This window comes from Diabrotica undecimpunctata, chromosome 2, assembly GCF_040954645.1.
Source record: "Diabrotica undecimpunctata isolate CICGRU chromosome 2, icDiaUnde3, whole genome shotgun sequence".
NCBI lineage: Eukaryota > Metazoa > Arthropoda > Insecta > Coleoptera > Chrysomelidae > Diabrotica > Diabrotica undecimpunctata.
In genome coordinates this window covers 49348532-49363550 of record NC_092804.1, presented here as the reverse complement: position 1 = coordinate 49363550, position 15019 = coordinate 49348532, and the positions used below count along the sequence as shown (strand labels likewise).

The 15019-nt window shown below is 30.6% G+C and overlaps 1 protein-coding gene across 1 annotated transcript in view; it reads left to right on the top strand.

Annotated features, from left to right (window-relative positions):
* The window catches only part of LOC140434517 (alpha-L-fucosidase-like), a 38341-nt gene that overhangs the window by 9326 nt on the left and 13996 nt on the right, over positions 1-15019 (top strand). The window contains exons 2-3 of the mRNA XM_072522846.1: positions 1438-1576; positions 10609-10715. Coding sequence (XP_072378947.1) covers positions 1438-1576; positions 10609-10715 — 246 coding nt within the window. The remainder of the gene's footprint in view (positions 1-1437; positions 1577-10608; positions 10716-15019) is intronic.

Here is a 15019-nt window from a genome sequence, read left to right as displayed (position 1 = left end):
TTATTTTGTACGACTCTTTTCCACTTTTGAATCTACAGTGAAAACTCTTGTTCTACTGTGGAATATGCAGTAAGTAGTTGGTCCAATAATATCCTGGAAGGTGTCAACAATTTTGTTTGATGCAACTTTATCTTCTGGTGTGTTATCAGTCTTAGGTAAAACAACTCGAAGATTAAATAGATTTATAACTTTCGGTGAAAGTCGTTCTTCTAAATCAGTTAAGATATTGTCTAAAAGGGGTAAATAAATAGATCTTTGGAAATATTCTTCACAAGAGTTAGCAGATTGGTTTTGACGACAGGTTTGACGAGAAACTATACGAGGCATCTTCAATTCAATGTCTAGTTGTTCAGCTATTTGTTTACTTCAGAGTAAAGTTTGCTAAAAACACATTCAGCATTTGATCTCTTATTTTGAAGAATGCATTTAGTGTCCTTTATGGCCTCAGTAGCCTACTTAAAATCTAATTTTGGTGACTGAAGAAGACGAATAAGTGCTACAGTTGTACCTAAATCATCACTAAGACAAACTACTGTTTCACAGTTTCACAAATACCTTGGACAGCAGCCCCCAGTTCCTTTATTTGTATTCACTAACGTATCAGACAGAGCTAATGCAACAACAATATTCACTTTGATATTCATTATAGATAAATTATAAAATGTACCACACATTCTCAACAATTATAATACATATTCAAATTACAAACAACCAATTCGTAGACAAAACTGAGGATAAGAAATACCTAATAGAAAATAAAAATGTGCGGATTTCGTGCAAAAAGTCATGTCATGTACATTAAATGAGCAATAATGTGTGGACGGTAATTCTATCTCATCGATAATCAAACGATTCTTTGGCACTCAAATGACGAATTGACAAAATTTGAAAATCGCCCAACTCTGAATTTAACTCTTGACTTCCTGCTTATAGGGTTGATGGGTTTAAAATTATTTTTTTTTAGGATTATTTGATTGCTATTTAATTTTGTTTTGGGGGTGGTCATGACCCCCGTGACCCCCCCCCCCCTTGGATCCACCACTGAGTGTTGCATCTTTTCGGTTAGTTACTGATGTTCAGAAATGTCAAACTAATCGGAAATTGGAGGAATATAAAAAGGCTCCGGTTGTTTTATGATATTATTACGGGTTATTAGTCCCTTTTGGCTATTTTTTGGTGAATTGTTTTGTTTGCACCGGCTTTGTTCTTATTGTTTTATGATCTTATCTCTTATTATGTACTTATAACTTTATATTCGCTAGTTTTCAGGTGCAATAATTCGTTTTATAATATTTTTTTTATCTATTGTTTGCCTCCCTTGCATTTCACCACATGTTTTGCGTTTTGCTCTAATCCTTTAATGTGAATGAACCCATCCGTTTTTGATCTTATGTAATTAATATTTTAATTTTTAAAATCATTTTAATTTATTTATAGGTGGAGATTATGATATAACAAATTACTTAAAAAATTATTATCCTCCAAACTGGAAGTACCCAAATTTTGCAAAGGACTTTACAGCTGAATTTTACGATCCCAATGAATGGGCAGAGATTTTTGCTAATTCTGGAGCAAAGTAAGTATACAAAAGTGTAGTAGTGACTATAAATAAAAGGGATAGTATTTGATATAAAATGTATGAACATACACTGCGTGTCAATTGAAGTGACATATGAAGTTAAATATGAAATTTGTTCCTAATTTTGGCACATCATTATAATAATTCTCATATACATATATCTATATATATATATATATATATATATATATATATATATATATATATATATATATATATTTAAATATATATTTATATATATATATATATATATATATATATATATATATATATATATATATATATATATATATATATATATATATATATATATTTATACAGGGTGGTCCTTAAGTAATTGTACGAACGAAAACCGTAAATTCTACACTTTAAAATATTACGATTTAAGCCAACTTGTTTTAATAAAATGTTGATATTAAGAAAGATACAGGGTGTTAAAGGGGAAATTTTAAATTCTATTTTTCGCTAGAACTTTTATGTTTGTAAATATTTTTGGACAAAAATTTATATTTAAATGCTTTAAAACAGGATAAATTATAATTTTATACAAACTTTAATGTAACTGATAGAGGGCGCCACATATGCCACATGTGTGGCATAGATTTGCGCTTAACTTTTTTGCTCTTAAAGTTAGCTCTATTTGTGTTAGAAAATATTAAAGATACATTATTGTTACAAGGAAAAGGTATACTTGTTGATAACCTCAAAATTTAACCGTTTTCGAGATATTCGCATTTTATAAGTCAGCTGCATAATAATTCTGAGTTGTAATATTTGTGCGGTGAAGCACTGAATGCCTGTAGATAACCATAATTTACAGTTTATTCTTATTACAACAACTCAAAGATGATAATGTAACATTACAAAATTTTTGTTATGGCTGCTAAATGTCTCATGAAAATATTCTTCATCTTCTTCTTTAGGTGCCGTATCCATATTCAGACGTTGGCCGTCATCATGTTTACATTTTCCCTTTTATATCGCTTCTTAAGTTTCTATACCTACTGGAGTTGTATTACTTTTTCCCTATTGTAAAATGCTGAAAACCCAAAATATGTGGTTTATGTAAGATGGTACACCACCACATTCTAGAGAGAAGGCAGTGAGAACATACTTAAATATAACTGTTCTGAACGTTGGATTTAACGTGGCAGTCATATTCCTTTGCAATGTGGTGAGATATTGATATAATTATTTATAATTATAATATATAATTATTTAATTTATAAAAAATCCCAAAAGAATACTTATCATTCATTACGTAAATTATTTAACCATTTTTATTACAACAATTCATACCCGAGTCGATAGCCGTAGAGAACGGTTTGTTTTGATATTGCTGTCGGTGCGAGTTTGATAGTGATCGCTATTGTGTTATTTTGTGAATTTGTTTAGTGCAAATTAGGCCCATAATTTGGTATTCCAAAAAATCTAAGTATGGAAGAAGATGCTATTGGAGGTCATAGACCGCCCGATGAATTACATTCCGTAAACACGTCTGAAAAAACTAATATTGATGATAACAGGTCTGTAAATACTTTAATTGATTTTGAAAACCGGTATAAACCCAGCGATAAGGCCCCATTCTTTGTATATATTGAACACAAAAATAAAAATATCGGTAGGTTATTTCCAATGAAGGTAGGACATTTTTTATTAAATGATTCGTCCATTAAAAATGATGTACTTGATATAAAAACAGTTGGCATTAATAGGGTAAAAGTCATTTTTAAAACTTATTCTATAGCAAATAAAATAATTAATCATGATTTAATAAATAAAAATGATCTTATAGATTATATTCCAAAATTTTATACACATAGAAAAGGCATAGTCCGTATGATTGATACTTTCTTTTCGGAGAATTATTTAAAGGATGCGATAATATCCGAGAGACAAGTGGTAAATGTTCAAAGGATGCAACGAAAAGTAACGAACAACGATGGCACAACTCAATTAGTACCAAGACAAATGATAATTGTAGAATTTTTGGGAAACGAGGTTCCACAAAACATAATAATTAATTTATGCAACTTTTCAGTAGATCCATACATACACCCGGTAGTGCAATGCTATAAATGTCTCAGATATGGTCACTCCTCAAAACAATGTAAATCTAAGGACAGTAGATGTAAAAAATGTACAGACACCACCCATACTGTAGAAACTTGTAATGAAAATAATCATTGCATATATTGTAAAACCAACGATCACACCTCGTTGTCTAGAAAATGTCCAATATACGAAAAACAGAAGAAAATCAAAGCAATAATGGCATCAGAAAATATAACATTCAGAGAAGCAGAACAATTACATAACAATCCAAGTTACGCAAAAATAATAACTAATAATAGATTTTCTATTCTAAATAACACTTCCAATTTTCCCAGTTTACCTACCTCGTCTAACAATGTCCCTAATTTCACATTAAATAAACCGGTAAGGAAAACTATTCATATTTCTACAAATAATAAACGTAAAGCAACTTCTCCACCAATTTTACCCCATACCTCTGCGTCAACTTCTATCAAAAGACCTACCCCTAAATCTAATCCTATAATACCCAATCCCTACAGGGACGAATTTATTGACTATAAAGAGAAACTTATATTACTTGTCACATCTCATATTAATCAACTTATGTATACCAATAATCAATCTCAACCTATATGCAATTTAGAAAATGAATTAAGAAAACTTATTTCTAATAATTTAGAAGAAACAGGTAATAACAGAGAAACGGATAATTTAGCGACGAGTGACAATGAAAGCATTCACTCGTATTATTAATTTCCAAATGCACAGTCAACTTACTCAATCTTCCTTAAATATTTTACAATGGAATTGTAGATCGTTAGTAAGTAATAGGGATAGTCTCATAAATTATATTAATAATTCTCATGTAGATATTATAATTTTATCCGAAACTTGGTTGAAAAACCAAATAGACTTTAAATTAAAAGGGTATAATTTTGTTTCAAAATGCCGTGAAAGTGGCTATGGCGGTGTAGGCATTTTCATACTAAAGGGCATTGATTATCAAATAATTAACATTAACTATAATTTTAATACCGGAATAGAAGTGTGTGCAGTCTTACTTAACAAAATCAATATATCTTTTGTGTCTATATATAAACCATCTGACATCAGAGTAGAAAAGACTGATTGGATACATTTATTTGAACAATTCGATTATAATAATACAGTTTTTTGTGGTGATTTTAATGCCCACCATTACATGTGGGGTCCGATCCCGGATGACCGTAATGGTAGAATATTAGTCGAAAGCATGGATTTTTTCGAATTAGTTTCTCTAAACGACGGATCACCTACTAGAATCGCCGCGAGTGGCAATCATTCTGCCGTTGATTTGACTATCACCTCAGCCTCATTAACAAATCGTATAAACTGGTCAGTATATCCCGACACATTGGGATCCGATCATTTTCCTATTAAAATAGAGCTTAAAATTAATCCTACTTCTTTCCTAATTAATCCATCAACAAAATGGAACGATTGCCGCGCTGACTGGAAGCTATTTCAGACAGATTTAGACAAACAATTATCCACAATTTTATCATCTAATAATCTTTCTAACGATGAGAAGACAGCCCTACTCTTTCAGACTATCTCTCTAGCTGCTTCCAAATCTATGCCCATAAAAAAACCTTTTACTCCCTCAATTCCAAGGCCTTATTGGTGGGATGAGGAATGTACATTCATAATAAAAAAACGATCAGAAGCATTGAAAGCGTATCGAACCCAAAGTAACTATAATAATTACATAAACTATAAAAATATAGCAGCCCAAACCAAACGATTATTTAAAACAAAGAAAAAAAGTAGTTGGATAAATTTTTTAAATAGTCTAAACAAAAGCACACCTCTTTCAAAAATATGGTCAACCGTCAGATCAATTTCCAATAACTATCAGTACAACAAAAAACCTCAACTTTCTGAAAATCTCATTAAACAGATGTTAGACCAACTTGCACCTTCATCTACCTCTGGTAATGTTGGTAGGATTAAAGAATTTTTTCGTTTTAATACTAGTGTAGATTCCATGTCAAAACCTTTTACTCCTTCAGAACTTGATTTCGCACTAAAAAAAAGCAGAAATACAGCCCCCGGTTTGGACGGTTTTACTTATAAGATATTGGACAAATTGCCGTCAAATGCCAAAGATGTTCTCTTACAAATCTTTAATAGTTGGTGTTTGAAACAAGAATATTGCGATACTTTAAAAAATATTATCATATGCCCTTTACTCAAATTTAACTTAAACCCAGAACTTCCATCATCTTATAGACCCATTTCTCTATTATCATGTGTGACAAAATCCTTTGAAAGGCTTATAAAATTTAGATTAGAACATTTTATTGAAAGTAGTTCAGTTTTTCCCTACTCACAGTATGGATTTCGTAGAGGTCGAGGTACCATTGATGCTCTCATACATTTAGTTACGGATATTCAACTCTGTTTTTCAAAAAACGAATTTATGCTATGTTTGTTTCTAGATTTAAAGGGTGCATATGACGTGGTTGATTTGGATATATTATATTCAAAAATGGTGGGGTGTGGTATCGATAAAAGATTATCTGTAAATATAATAAATTTGTATGTGAATAGAAAAATATACTTACGGGACCATAGAAATGTATTACACGGTCCAAGAATATTATATAACGGTCTCCCACAAGGCTCAATTCTAAGTCCTTTATTATTCAATGTTTATACTGCAGATCTGCATGGTTTGATGGATGAAAAATGCAAAATAATTCAATATGCAGACGATATATGTTTATATACCAGCCATAAATCCTATGAAGATTGTATGTTGAATCTAAAACTTAGCTTTAGTAACTTAGATAAGTGGGTGAAACAAATGGGTTTTAGTATATCACAAGAAAAATCTTCGATTGTATGTTTCACTAGACGTAGACAAAAAGTCACAGGCAAATGCCAGATAGGTGATTATAATTTCCCCTTAGCAGAAGAGTATAAGTATCTAGGCATGATCCTAGATAAAAAACTCTTGTGGTCCAGCCATATAAAGTACGTAAAACAAAAGTGCGAGCGTGGAATTAACCTTCTGCGTTTCGTTTCTAAAAAAAGATGGGGTGCAGATCAAAATATCTCTTTAATGTTTTATAGATCCTACATACGATCCATTCTGGATTACGGCTGTGTTCTTTACGGTTCAACATGCAAAACAAATCTATTAACTCTTGACAGAATACAATTTAAATCAATAAAAATTTGTCTAGGAGCTATGATGTCTTCACCAAACCAAGCAGTTCTAGCAGAAGCCCAGGAACCACCTTTACACATACGTAGGCAAATGTTAGCCAACAAACGTCTAATAACATACAGATCGTTTAATACAACTATGGTTCACAAAATAGGTTTACTTTTGACAGAAAATTTAACAAATTCTTATTGGAGAATAAAAAATTCTCCTCCTCTTGCAGAATCTTTTATCGATACGAATTCATTTCAATCTTATATATTACAGCTCCCAAAATTTCCTTTTTACATACAAGACTTTGAAGTTCTGATAGACAAACCAACCATTATAATGCCCTCTTATTCAGATTTGCCAATTTTAACTAATATTATATTCAAATCCATACTAAGCAAATTAGGGGAAGATTTAACAATAATTTATACAGATGGTTCAAAAACTGTTGAAAGTACTGGTTTCGCTTTTTTTGTTTCAAACAGCAATTATGTTGAGAAATATCGAATTCCTGAATGTTGTTCTATTTTTACAGCCGAGGCTGCTGCTATACAGAAAGCACTAACTTGGTGTGTCACTAATTATTGTGAGAACATCGTAATAGTATCAGATTCTCAGGCAGTATTACAAGCTATTCGTAGCCATCCATTGGATAGTTTTCAAAACTCCATTATACTTGATATCAAAAAATTATTACATGATCTAAAATTCACAAAAAAAACAGTTACTTTACTCTGGGTTAAAGGACATAATGGAGTAATTGGAAACGAATTAGTGGATGGTATGGCAAAAAATACATCTGAGATATCAGAAATTACAAATTTTTACTACTTTAAAGATCTTTTTTCTATTATCAGGAGTATTGGCAGGGAAAGATGGATGTCAAAATATAAAGAGGTTCAGAAGTCTTCAAGAAACCATTACTTTTCTATTCATCCATGCTTACCAAAAAATATTCCCCATTTTAATTTTAACTATAATAAAGTACATTCTTCGTTAATAACCCGGTTAAAACTTAACCATGGCCTCTTTCCAGAGCATCTGCATAGGATTGGAATCTATGAAACCCCTTTCTGTCCTTGTGATGGTAAATCTGTCGGAGATTTGAACCACTTATTTTTCGATTGTCCTAATCATAGGGAACAGACTCGAAGCCTATATCTAGATTTAATTGATCTCAATATTAGCCTACCAGTGAACATCAGCAATCTGTTATCTTATTCTGACAAATCTATATATAATATTCTAATCAAGTTTATAAACGATTCTAAAATAAAAATTTAAACATCCTTATAACAATTTTCTGTGGCAAAAAGATTTTTTGTCTAATGCCATCTCTCTCTCTCTCACACACACACACACACATTACAACAATTAGAAACTAAAGCCCAGGTATTGAATAACACATACGTGTCTTGTTTCATAATAGTTTTGCTACCAATCTAACCTTAAAGACTCAGCATTTTTACAAAAATATCATCGTTGGCCTTATAACCGATATTGTTATAAATATAATAAACAAACAGGTAATTTAGTTCAGCATAATAATAGTTCGTTAGTTAATCATAATAGACCATTTGTTCGAGATGTAATTATAGTGACTCGTAAGCTGTAACGTAATCATATAAATAAGTAATGACATCTATAGGTTATTCCGTGTTTATATAAGTAACCAATGAATCAAATACATCACAGTTTAACCTCTGCCACACATAAGATGTAGTTCCATAATATACCATAAGGTTTGGATATGTATCCAAAAGAATATATTCATCCATTATACATTATAGCCACCACGTAGCCCAGAATTTAATCCGCTTGATTTTGGTGTATGGGGCGTATTAAATCAACGTGTCTATAAGAATCCCATAAACATTCGCAACCAACTATGGGAAGAAATAAATACAGCAGCAGTTTCTTTAGAACCAATGATGCTATTTAACATGAGACGATCTTTTATGTAATATATTGACAAATGAATTAAAGAAAATAGTGGACAGTTAAACTAAATAACATAACAAAAAGTTATGTTATTTAGTTTAACTATTTCTTAATTTGGTTTGTAAACAAAATGTTTTGATTATGACTTTAATTTAACATAAAACGTAAAATGTTTTATGTAAAATTCCTATTACCTATTCTGTTTTTGTCAAATCCTATTATTAATTATCCTGCTGATATATTCATTTTATTTATTATTTCGTTAACTATTGACTTTAGTTAAAGGTATTTTATACCAAAATTTAGATTTATTAATGTTTTTGTCTATTTTTCCTTCGCTGCTTGGAGTAATTGCCTTAAATCAGAAATATGCAGCTGATTTGTAAAATGCAATTATCACGAAAACTGTTAAGTTTTGAAGTTATTAAGAAGTATACCTTTTTTTTGTTAAAATAATGTATCCTTAATATTTTTTATCAAAAATACAGGTACTCAAACAGCAAAAAAGTTAAGTGCGAATTTATGCCACATATGTAGCATATGTGGCGCCCTCTATCAGCTACATCAAAGTGTGCATCAAATTATAATTTCTGATATTTAAAAGTAACCAGTTGTAAATTTTTATGCATAAATCTTTACAAACATGAAAGTTATAGCGAAAAATAGAATTTTAAATTTGCACTTAAACACCCTGTATCTTTCTTAATATCAACATTTTATTAAAGCAACTTGGCTTAAATCGTAATATTTTAAAGTGTAGAATTTACGGTTTTCGTTTGTAGAATTACTTAAGGACCACCCTGGATATGTATATTTATATATATTTATATATTTATATATTTATATATAAATATATATATATATATATATATAATATTATATAATATGTATAAAATATGTCGTAGCATTGCTCCGGTAGTGATCCTTTTCAAAATTAACATCCACCGGCTGCACCATACTGATGACGACCAAATAGTCAGAAACACGTATTTACAGTTGCCCTTCCATCTTATATACATATATTTTCTATTTTCTCGCTTGTTGCGAGCTATTTTCTTTGTGTTGCGAGCTTTCTAGCTTTGTATATACATAACAATAAAAAATAATAAGGATCAAATATTTTAAAAGTTTGTTGACGTCGTGGTATTTTTTCGTTAGTTATAGTTTGCGCGAGGAAGATCGGATAGAAAACCCATATAGTACCTCTAATAAGAACTTATAAGAACTTAAGAGAGAGATATATATTTCTTTATTTCACTTACCAGATTTAGATTTGGCAGATTCAGGGTTAGATGATATAATCCTTAGAAATTTCTCCTTCTGGTGAATTTTATAATTTTAGATTTTTTCGTATTTCTAAAGTTTAACTGTGCAATCCAATTTTCTGTGGGCTAAGATTATCAAGTCATCTGCATAACCCAGGATATAATGCTTGTCGTTGCTAAGTTTAATAATTATCAACTCCTCTATAATTATATCTCTCAAAAGAGGAGATAAGACTTTCTGCGGACAGCCCCTAGCTCCTCAGCGTGCAGTCTTTTATCCGCAGCTTGTTTCATATATTTCTTTAAGATGAATCAGCCTTGTTATTGTCTCGTAGGGTGATGTATTTTTAAATGATATATCTATATCAACAAATACACGCATCATCTCTTTGGTTTTCCATCCTCTGTACGAGACAATATAGTGTAGTTTTTGTAGAGCATCCTGCTCTATATATGTCCCTGTTGTATTAGACTTTCAATCAGAACCATATTTCCTATCATCCCTAATGTGTCTATTAAGTATTTTTTGAAATATAAATTGATTTTGACTTATTTTTACGTTACAATAAATGTTTAATTTTTAGATACATTGTCTTAACGAGTAAACATCATGAGGGGTACTGTTTATGGCCATCAAAATATTCTTACAGTTGGAATGCTCTAGATGTTGGACCAGGAAGGGATGTTGTCGGTACGTACTTCATTTTATCATTATTTAGAGAATATACTTAAATTAAACCAATTCTTAAGACGGCTCTAAAATATATAAATATATAAAAAATATATTCTAAAATTAACAATAATGACACATTTATAAGGAACTCACAGCACCTTAAAATAAAAAAAAAATACAATGAAGTAAACACTTCCAATGTAAAAATATCCAAAAGGATTTCAATTTTTATTAGAATGTTTTCGGTCTTATTAGACCATTATCCTAAGACAAAAACGTTGGGATGAAAGTTGTAATTCTTCTGGATATTTTATTAAATTGTTTTAGTACTTTTATAAATATCCCATTTACACCAGAACAGTTTACTTCATTGTAAGTTTTTTTTTTAACTACATTATGTAAATAAACACTAAGATATACGGTTTTTAAATAAACTATCAGAAATTGAATTTAATGGAAATCATGTTTTAGTAAGTTTTGATTCAGCTAATCAATGATATCTAAACAAAATTTTGGTCTAAAAAAAATCAAAGTATGGTGAAGACATTATGTAGATGATGTGTTCTCTATATAACCTCATGTCGCAAATGCATAGAAAGTATGCCAAGCAGTCATTGCTGAAAAGGGCGACACTACCAAGTACCTAAGTTTCAAGTGTTTTCATATAATAATTCGTTTGTTTTTTATAATTTGTAAACTTTATTAGGTTTTAAATCACAGTAGAACAGAATTAACTACAAAAATATGTTTTATAGCTCAATTACATACCATTTAATATATATATATATATATATATATATATATATATATATATATATATATAAATATATATATATATATATATATATATATATATATATATATATACATATAAATCGTTTTCAGAGTTCTTGGCGTGTGCATGTAAAAACACTTGCAATAAGTTGTTTCATCTGTCTTTCCTTGTCTAAGCTCGATTCACAGACCACTAATAACGCTCGATTCGTTTACCTCCTCCAGTGGCGGAGCAAAATGTAGCATGTCAAACGAAATAATAGTTATAAAAGAAAATTATAAATTATTTTTCATTCAATTTCTAATAACGGAATATACGTATAAATTGCGAAGAAGTATTTTTTTTAGCTTGCAGAACAATAGGACAGAATATAACGAAAAGTACATTTTAAAAGGATTTTGAAATATACCCAAAAAAGTGTTAATTATTTAACCCACTTTAATTAAAAAATGATACAGATTTTTTAAGTTTTAAGCACTGTAGCGAATTCTGAACTGTTACAATGTACTGACCTTGATTAATTAGCTAATCAGTCAGCGTCTTCACTGGAACATCGCCCCAAACTTTTTTCACTGTTTCATCTCCACGTCCATGTTCTCCAATATGACGATCATAGTATTATTTAGAAATGCCCCAGACCAACTCAATCGGATTATATTGACAGTGATACGGAGGCAATCTCAAAACCTGATGCCCATGTTCTTGGAGTAGCTCGTCTATAACGTACCTGGTATTTTGTGGTTTATTCTGGCGACAAAGACTCAATAGCTCTGTCTTGCCCGAATCGTCGTCAAAAATTATTTTTTTCGCTCGTAACCATTCTTGTAAGTCCGATTTTTTCCAACTGGCATTCGGTAACTTTTCTATTAAAGAGCTATGGTATGAGACATTATCCATAATAATTAGAGATGGTTCCTCCAACATTGGTATCAGCTTTTCGGAGACACACTTTTTAAAAGACTCTTATCCATAGAATCATGATAGTCTGCACCCTTCGATTTCGTAGAAAACAGTAATCCAGCATCTTTAACAAATCCTTGCCTACTTCCGGCATGTAAAACAACAAAGCGTTTACCTGTATTTTCGTGTCCTTTTCTGATGCTTTTCACACAGTCATCTTGCCAAGTACGTTTATATGCCCCTTTTATGTTCCATGTTTCATCTAAAAAAAACGAACTGAAGTGGGCTTGGACTTAAAAGATTTCTCATATAATGCCTCAAAAACTACAGTCGTTTGGAGACAATACATGGTTTCTCACATAGCACTCGTCTACTATTTTCTAGTTTGTATGAAAACCCACAATTTTTCATAAGACGCCACAAACTTGTATCAAAACCGTCATAGAGATGCTTGTTTCTTAATTGTGTATTTAGAACTTTAATTGTAACGTGCTCTCCTTTTGCTTTCATGCCATACAGTACATTTCTAATCTCTCCTTTTATAGTATCGCTGACATCATTAGTCTTTTTTTTTTGTACATTACGTGACTCTCCTGGTGTAGTAAGAGCTGCCCCTGTCTTGTATTCACTTTTTTTATTCTTGTCACTGTGCGAAGACTGATTTTCAAAGCGTCCGCTACTCGTTCATGTACCGATAATAACGAAAGCAAAGGTCCGTTGTTTTCTTTTTCTTTTTTAAAATACTCCAATAAATGAACTACACATTGCCGCATTTCTCCTGTTATCGTTTTTCCCGGCATTTTTTTTATTAAATAGAACAATTAGTTATTCACAACAAAAAATAATAAGTAAAACTGTTCGGAACAAATTCCAACAATGACTGACTAAAATCGACTAAAACAACATAAAATATCAATGGTAATTGCTACAATAATAAACCTATTAGCCAGCTCATTCAAGAACAATGCCACAAGTCATTATTGCAATAGGTATCGGAAGAGAGAGAGTTAATTTATAATAAACTGGAATTTTTAATGTGTCGAGAGTATTATTTTATGTAATGGAATTCTACACAGTAAGAGCTCAAACTATTAATTAATTAAAAACTGTTTGCTTATAAAAACTATTTCATCAGCTACTTCAAACCTGCACAGATCACGGTAACATGTTAAAAAAAACACGTCACTGCCAGCTATCTGTATTCGGAAAGTGGCCGAACTTATCACCGACACCGTATCGGCCAAACGCATCGGTGTTATTGCTACAATACTGGGAGACGTGAGTGGTCTCTTCATTCCCTTCTCATCGCACTTTATCATGACGAACGTGACTCGCACAATTGAATTACGCATCTGTGTATCAGAGAGAGACGAATATTAAAAATTCCGTAGTAGCTTATTTCAGGCACACGCCAAGAACGATGAAAACGAGTATATATATATATATATATATATATATATATATATATATATATATATATATATATATGTATATATATATATATATATATATATATATATATATATATATATATATATATATATATATATATATATATATATATATATATATATATATATCTGGACCTCAGAGCCAAACGGTATTAAGTCCTGTATTTTAAATTTTACAGGAGAACAATTTGAAGATTTTGAAAAATGGTATTTTTCGAACAAATTCCTATTGTAAATAGGAGTACACGGATTATTATTTTCCCAGTTATGTTTTTTAAAGATAAACAAAGCTGATAATAACTAACCTCTTTCTTTAATTTATTTAAATAATTTTAAATTAATATTGGGACTTAATACTATTTGGTTCTAACAATGGACTTAATATCTTGTGACTTAATACCATATTTGGTGACTTAATACTGTTTGGCTCGTACTAATCTGTAGATACGATGGACTAGATACTATTATTAATTAAGAAACTCGCAGTAGAACAATGCAAAGTACAAACAGCATTATATCAATTCCAATTAAATAATAAAACGCAAAAAGACACCAAAAATGTTTATTTTTTAAAATAAATGAAATCAGACCTAAATGTTCCAAAGGAATAATTATAACTAACTTAAAACAGAAAATTCATAATAAATATCATTGTATTTTTTAGTCGTCCTCCTTGAGGTTACCATGTGGAAGATTTTTAAAGTATTCATGGAATCTTTTAGGTACCCATTGTAATAAGTTCTGCAAGTCGTTATATTTTTTAGTTGAAATAGGCTTAAGTGAGTCTCTTATTGGTTTCAAAATTAAATTGGCATGGAGAACAACTTCCTTAGAATTATCATTACATTTTCCTTTGCGTGGTAGTCTTTTGGCTGCTCTATTGAAATCAACTTGTTCAAAATTCTCTTGATTAAAATTTGTTTTAAAATGCAAAACTCCAGGTGTTTCTGCTAAAAACTTCATATGAACAACTTTAGATATTAAAAAGTTTTGATTAGTTATCGTTTTTTTGTTATTTTGAAAATAAGATCTGGATTCTTCAGATAACTGGGTAAAGTTCTTAAAGTCCATGGTTTCCATTTCCGCTACCTCCAATTTATTGTCACAAAGTGTGAAAAGCTGTTGCCAATCCCACGGAGTTATTAACGAAAATTGACTGGAAGCCTTCTTCTGTCTTTCTATTCGTGCATGAATTG